The sequence below is a fragment of the Nannospalax galili genome, unplaced genomic scaffold (genome assembly GCF_000622305.1).
Source record: "Nannospalax galili isolate Female #2095 unplaced genomic scaffold, S.galili_v1.0 scaffold886, whole genome shotgun sequence".
In the NCBI taxonomy this organism is placed as follows: domain Eukaryota; kingdom Metazoa; phylum Chordata; class Mammalia; order Rodentia; family Spalacidae; genus Nannospalax; species Nannospalax galili.
Genome location: NW_008355971.1, coordinates 2240832 through 2248021, shown reverse-complemented (window position 1 = coordinate 2248021; position 7190 = coordinate 2240832). Strand labels below are relative to the sequence as shown.

Sequence of the window (7190 nt, the reverse complement as noted above, 5' to 3'; positions counted from 1 at the left end):
GCAGAGGCAGGCAGATCTTTGTGAGTTTGAGGCCAGCTTGGTCTACATAGTGAGTTCCAGGACAGCTGGGACTACAAGGAGTCCCTGTCTCAAAAAAAAAAAAAAAAAAAAAAAAAAAAAAAAAAAAAAAAAAAAAAACCCAAAAAATAAATAAATAAAAGATTCAAGGTTGTGGAGTCAGGGAGTAGCAGCTGGGCTACTCAATTCCTGAGTGTGATTCTGTCCTGAGTGTGAATTCCATGCTGAGTGTGAATTCCTTTTTGCAGATTTGTGGTCTACAGCTACAAATATGTGCACGCAGACGGCAGGGTGTCCTATCCTTTGTGCTTCATCTTCTCCAGCCCTGTGGGTGAGACATGGCTCTTCCCAGCCTGAGGACTGGGTCTTAGGTTCTGGGGATCAGGGTATAAATATGTGTGAGTTCAGGGGTCTGTGTGCATATGTGTTTGACTGTGAGGGGGTTCTGAGCATGTGTGAGTTCAGGGGTGTATGTGTGTGCATATGTATGTGGCTGTGGGGATGTATTAGTGTGTATGAGAGTATGCAGGTGCCTATGAAGGCACCTGTGTTAAAAGAAGGAATATGAGGGCTGGAGAGCTGGCTCAGTGGCTGCTTTTGCAGAAGACCTGTGTTAGCCTCCTAGCACCCACATGGTAGCTAACAACAATCATCCATAACTGGTTCCAGGGGATCCAATGCCCTCTTCTGACCTCCTCATGCATGACAAGGGTGCACTTAAACACATGCAGGCAATACACTCATACACCTAAAGTAAAAATAGATAGTTTTTTTTTTTTTTTTGAGACAGGGAGTCAGATTCCATACATTATGGATTTAAGGTTTCAAAGGATCCCAGTGTGTTGGCACGCACCTTTAATGGCAGCACTCAGAAGACAGGAGGCAAGGACTCTCTGTGACATGGAGGCCAGCCTGATCTACATAGCAACTTCCAGGCCAACTGGGGCTAAGGGAGTCCCTTTCTCAATGCTCCCCCCATCAAAAAAAAAAAAAAAAAAAGAATTAAAAAAACGAATTTTAAAAAAAGGTAGGAAGGTGAGGACTGGTAGAGCACTGGCATGCTACAGGCCCTGAGTTCTAGTTCATAACCAGGAAACAAAATACAAAAATAAATACAAGAATATACTCCTAGTTAGGCATACTAGAATTCTTCCTGCAACCTCAGCATTTGGAAGACTAAGGCAGGAGGATTGTGAGTTCCAGGCTAGCCTAGGCTACAAAGTGGGGCCCTGTCTCAACAATAACAACAAAAGTGTGAATATGTGTGGGGTGTAGTAGCCTACACCTTGAATCCCAGCAGTAGGGAGGCGAAGGTAGGCCAGTCTCTGTGAGACTAAGGCCAGCCTGGTCTACATAGCAAGTTCCAGGCCAGCTGGGGCTACAGGGAGGCCCTGTCTCAGAAAACAAACAAACAGAAAACCCCCAAATTAAAAAAAGTGTGAATATGTGTGCCTCTGTGTGACCAGATGAGCGTATGGGGTATGTACAGGGTTCGTTGTGGTATAGGGGAGCAATGGAGGTGGAGGTGGGCACTCAGGATTCGTTGAAGAGCCCACACATCCTTTGTCCTTTTACCTGGAAATTTGTCAGCCCCTGAATCTTTTCCAGAGACTCTCACAGTAACTTGAAGCCCAAAGAAGTCTAGAAACTCTGAGTATAGCCTTCAAGGTCCTCCTACAAAGCTCCTCTAACCCTCCCTAAACTGCTGGGCCTGCAGGACATTACTAGAGCTCTGTCCCACACATCTGGGCCCCAGTGACTGCTGCTCCTCTTGTTTTCTACACAGGCTGTAAGCCAGAGCAACAGATGATGTATGCAGGGAGTAAAAACAGGCTGGTGCAGACAGCAGAGCTCACAAAGGTCTAAGGGGCACTGACTCTGGAGGGCTGGGCCAGACCCCAGGATGTGAGGGAGGAGGGTTAGGCTGTAACCCTAGGATCTGAGGGAGGAGAACTGGAGTTGGACTCCTGTGTCTGAGGGAGGAGGTCTGGGGCCTGGACCCTGGGTCAGAGGGAGGAGGTCTGGCCCTGGACCCCTGGGTCAGAGGGAGGAGGGCTGGGTCATAGGGAGGAGGGCTGGCCTGTCTCCTGGGTCCGAAGGGTCTGGAGCGTAATGCTGAGACCTATTTTCGCAGGTGTTTGAAATCCGGACCACCGACGACCTCACTGAAGCCTGGCTCCAAGACAAGTTATCATTCTTTCGTTGACCTCTGCGATAGGGTCTTTAATTCCTGATGTCTGAGGCCCCCAGGGGACTGAAGACTCTGACCCCTAGCATCAGAACATCCAAGAACTAAATAAAAAAAATTTTTTTTTTTTAAGTTCAAGAACTTTGCGATCCTTACTGGACTTGGGGTCTCACTTCTGGGCGCTAGTCGACAGTTCCTGCAGTTCCAGCTCTTAGCCGGCAGGGGGCGGGCGGACCTAGTGGACCCAAGCGGGTCCCCAGAGGCAAGGAGGACACCTGTTTATCCGAAATAAAGAGAGGACTATGGGGTATTCTGTGCTGGAATGGGAAATGGGTGGCCTAGGTCCCCTTGAGGAATCTGGGGGGAGTATTTGACCCTGTGAAGGAGTCACTCCTAAGAGCAAAAGATCCTTGGAAGGAGACAGAGTGTGGCACCCCCTGCCCCTTCACCTCACCCGAGGCTCTGGGGCTGGAAGGTGGCTTCTAACACTAACTGCTTCTTTTCTCAGCTGAGCCCTAAGGTAGGAAGAATTTAAAGGCCCAAAAGATGTCAAAAGATCAAAACATAATTGCTTCAGGAGCTCAGGAGATTGCTGAGGGACTTGATGGTTTAGGGGTTGGATAACCCTGAGGGCCCAGGATGGTGGGAGGTGAAAAGGGCCAGGTCTCTCAGTGAACCCCAGAGGTACTGAAGAGTCAGGGAAGGGGCGCTTCCCCCACTTCCATCCCTATCTCATCCTTTTCCTCTGCTGTCTCTGGGCATTGAATTCTCTTAGACTTCTGTCTCTATTTTCGAAGGACATTTATTGAGCACCCATGGTATACCAGGCTCTGAGATGGGCAGTCTTCACAGATATGAATCACACTTTCTCTGCTCTCCCCACTGTCTCCTACAGTTTCTCAATCCTCACACCCAGGGCCCTAGGAACTCCCTCCCCTCACCCCTTTTCCAAGTTCCCCATAGAGAGGTGGCCGTTGCCATGGTAACAATGACACAGTGACCTTGGGCCTGAGCTGCCCCTCCCCCAACCCTGGCATTCCTTGGGGGCAGGACTAACAGTGAGCTCAGCTTGGACTCTCCCTCTCCCTCCCAGCTATCAGATTCCTTATCCTCACCCCTGTTCCCCTATCCCCAGTCAAGACAAACCCTTTGCTGAGGGGTTCAGGGTAGAAGCTCTTGAAACTGGGTCATAGAGAATTCAACTCCCTCCCCCAAGCCTTGAGTGTTCTGGGGTGTTTGGATCAAACTCATCTCCTTTCTGCTACCACCTCCATCACTCCTTCTCTAGCCTTCTGATCACAGCCCCCACCTTGATGACCTAAGATGGGAAAGGCCAGATCTGGGGATAGCAGGAGTATTCAGTGAACAGATCAAGGAACTCTAGGCTGCAGAGATCAGAGAGACACAGGGACTTTTCCAAGGTCATGCACTTACATCCTCAAATGTATGCTAATAGCAAATTCTCCCATGCAGTGCTTCCTATGTTCCAGGTACTTCTGCAAACACCATACAGGCCTGGTGTGGTGGCACATGCCTCTAATCCCAGCACTCAGCAGGCAGAAGCAGACAGAGCTCTGAGAGTTCGAGGCATGGGTTACATAGTGAGACCCTGTCTCAATTAAAAACAAAAAAGGAGGGGCTGGAGAGATGGCTCAGTGATTAAGAACACTGGCTGTTCTTGCAGAAGACCCGGGTTCGAATCCCAGCACCCACATGGCAGCTAACAACTGTCCATAACTCCACTTCCAGGGGATCTGATGGCCTCTTCTGTCCTCCACGGGCATTGCACAACACTGGTGCACTTACCTACATGCAGGCAATACATGCATACACATAAAATAAATATAAAAATATTTAAAAAAAGGAAAAAAAACTATACAGGTTAAATTGCTGCAATACTCCATGAAAAAGTTGCCATTATTAACCTCAATTTAAAGATTAAGAAACTGAGGCACAAAGCCAAAAATAATTGCTTGAGGCCATAGGTTATTCTGTGATCAACATCCACACCCTCTCTTCAGTCAGCGATTTCAGCAACCATTATTATCCTTCCTCACCCCCTCCTCCCCAACCTTTCTACCCTTAGAGCTGAATTTGCTTTTAGGTTATGATTGGACTATTTACAATCCAAGGAAGAGCCGTGTACAGGGATTTGCCCAATCAAGAACAAACAGTTTGTAAAGCAAAGTCCAATGAAAGAGGGTGACTCAAGGGGGCTTGTAGAAGGACCAATCAGATGGTCCAGAATAGATCAGATTATCCAATGAAGAGTTGGCCTAATGGAGACATTGCCTTGGGTTTGGACTACCTCTTCCAGCACCACCATTCTGTTGTTTAACCTCTAAAGAGAGAGCTCTTTTTTAAAAATTGCATTATTGGAGCCGGAGAGATGGCTCAGCGGTTGAGTACTGACTGCTCTTGCAGAGGACCTGGGTTCAATTCCCAGCACCCATAAGGTGGCTGCGAACCATCCTTAACTCCAGTTCCAGGGACTCCAAAGCCCTCTTCTGACCTCTGCGGCATTGCACGACACAGGTGCACTCACACACATGCAGGCAATACACTCGTACATGTAAAATTAAAATAATAAATAAAATATTTTAAAAATTGCATTACTTAATTTGTGTGAGCATGCGTGCCCGCCAATGTGTGGCGGTCAGAGGACATCAGAGGACATCTTTCAGGAGCTGATTCTTTCCTTCCACCATGTGGGTCCTGGGGATTGAACTCAGCTCCTCAGGTTTGGTGGGAAGTGCCTTCACCCAGCCAACCCTCTGGCCAGCCTATTTCTCTTAATTTTTGAATCTGCACTCTAGACATTCCCTGTGGGACTTCTTCCTCTTCTTGAACATGGGCAGGGTTTATGTTTGAGATTCTGAGGCTGCCGTTTAAGGGGGAATTGAGGGTACAAGACTATGCCTAGACTGAAAATTAGGTTCCTTTGAGGGTGGTGACAGTCAAAAGTGAAGGATGGGCCTTAGACTGAGAAGTGAGGCTTGGATTCGTGGGCGGGGCCTAGGAGGAATATTATATGCCCTGGCATACTCCCTTAGAATCATGGATCTCGCCTGACTGACATCACTTGGGTCAGATAAAGCTGGAATTTTTGCTTTGGGGTGGGGCCTAAAATTGGGGGCGGAGCCTAAGTGACAAAGCGGTTTGGTCAAAGGTCTATATTAGAAGGCCTGCCACAGAAATTAGGGGCCACAGGAAGCTATTGCATTGTCAACTTGCACTCCCTCTTGCCTGGGTTGGCACTCTTTCCTTCTTCATTGTATGTGTCTCTTTGCCTTTTATCTTACTTTCCCCCTTTCCACACCCAGGCCAGGCCTGACCTCACCTATCTTTACCCTTCTATCCTATGCTGCCCCTTACTGTCTGTGTGACAATGGGCAAGTGACTAAAGCTCTCTGTGCTTCCTTTCTCTGTGCCTCATCTGTAAAATGGGGTTAGTAATGGAAGCACATTACTCATAATCTGAAGCTCCTAGAACCATCCATACATAGATAGTATTGTTACATCTGTGCAGCGGTGCCTGGTATGTAGGTCCTGTGGCTGGAACTCAGGTCCTCATGCTTGCACAGCAAGCATTTCACACAGTCATCACCGAAGCCCCTCCTACCTCTGTTCTCTTAACCCCTTACCCCCATGCTAAGCAGGTAGGGGGTGAGGATGGTGTCTGGAGGTGATAGGACAGGTAGAGCCTGGAGACTGGAGAGATTGGGAACATCCCCTGGGGTATCTCTTGGTTGTGAGTTGGGTTAAAGTTTACTACAAGGGAGGAAATCTGGGGTGGTGAGATGGTTTGGGGGGCATGGCTAGGAAGTATTTGTGGAAGCAGTGTGTGGGAGGATCCTCCATATAGGGGAATCCCTAATGGGAAGCGTTTGAGAATTCAAGGACCTGGGGACTGCAATAAGGCAGATTTTGAAGGAAGGTTTGTTGAGCTGGGGCGGGGTTGGCGTGGGTGGGGTGGGGGTGGGTGGGTGTGGGGTGGAGGTGTGTGTGTGTGTTTGGATCTTGGTGAGTATCTCAGAAAGAGATGAAGCATAGCCGGGACATCCCAAGGGCTCCAAAGCAGGGGCTGGGAGATCAGCTCTGGGGCCAGAGTTTAACAGGGAGGGTTCAAACAAGGAAGTAGCAAGGCATTCTGGGATTCATGGGAGTCACAGTGAAGGAGGGACTGCAGGGGGCTTGAAGACTACAGGACTGACTGCTGTGGGGGGTGGAAAAGAATCTAGGGCAAATGGGGGGTGGTGCATCTGGAAACCAAGGGATGGCCCGAAGGGGACAGAGTGGGAGAAAAGTCTAAGGTCTCCAAGGGTGTTGGAGAATGACCAGAGATCTTGTGGGAGAAATAAGAGTTTAAGGGTCTCCCATGGGAAGATTAGACATTTTGGGGTGTCCTAGAAGTTAGTCATGATCTAGAGTGTCTATTGGTGGGCAGGGAGTGGTGGAAGGACTTTGACAGAGGAAGGACATGGAGCTCAGTTTTAGGCTAGGGATAACTGTGGAACTGGGTCCTCAGGGTGGCCCAGGATCCAGCTATGGTCTGGGGTCTACTGAGCATTCCCATACAGTCTGAGTCCTCCACGGATTCTGGGGTGTGGTCTGGGGGGGGCACCTGAGTGTTGGGGATGATTTAAGATCCAGAAGGGGTGGGGTCTGGATCCCCTGGAACGCCGTGATTGATCTGGGGTCCCTCTGGAATAAGCAGAGCAACGTCTGGGGTCCCTGACAGAGGCGTGGGGCACAATCTGAGGTCACCAAAGAAGAGCCGGACACAGTCTCTGGTTTCCAGGTGGTTCTTCAAAATGCTCAGGGGCCTCAGAGGAGGTAAGACAGGCTTTGGAGAGATGTGATCTGAGGTCTCCGTGGAGAGACGGGGTGGGGGATGAGGAGGGGCGCCAGTGTCCTGCTGTCCTTTGGGGCGTGGTCAGGAGGGTTTCGGAGGAAGCCTTGGGGGTGAGGGGGTGAGGATAGG

General features: G+C 49.4%; 1 protein-coding gene across 2 annotated transcripts in view; it reads left to right on the top strand.

Annotated features, from left to right (window-relative positions):
• Gmfg (glia maturation factor gamma) overlaps positions 1-2319 on the top strand; it is a 6476-nt gene extending 4157 nt beyond the window's left edge. For both annotated transcript variants that reach the window (XM_008853953.2, XM_008853954.2), the window contains exons 5-7: positions 267-349; positions 1805-1878; positions 2153-2319. In XM_008853953.2, the coding sequence (XP_008852175.1) occupies positions 267-349; positions 1805-1878; positions 2153-2224 (229 nt within the window). In that variant the 3' untranslated portion in view covers positions 2225-2319. The remainder of the gene's footprint in view (positions 1-266; positions 350-1804; positions 1879-2152) is intronic.
• The last annotated feature ends 4871 nt before the right edge of the window (positions 2320-7190 follow it).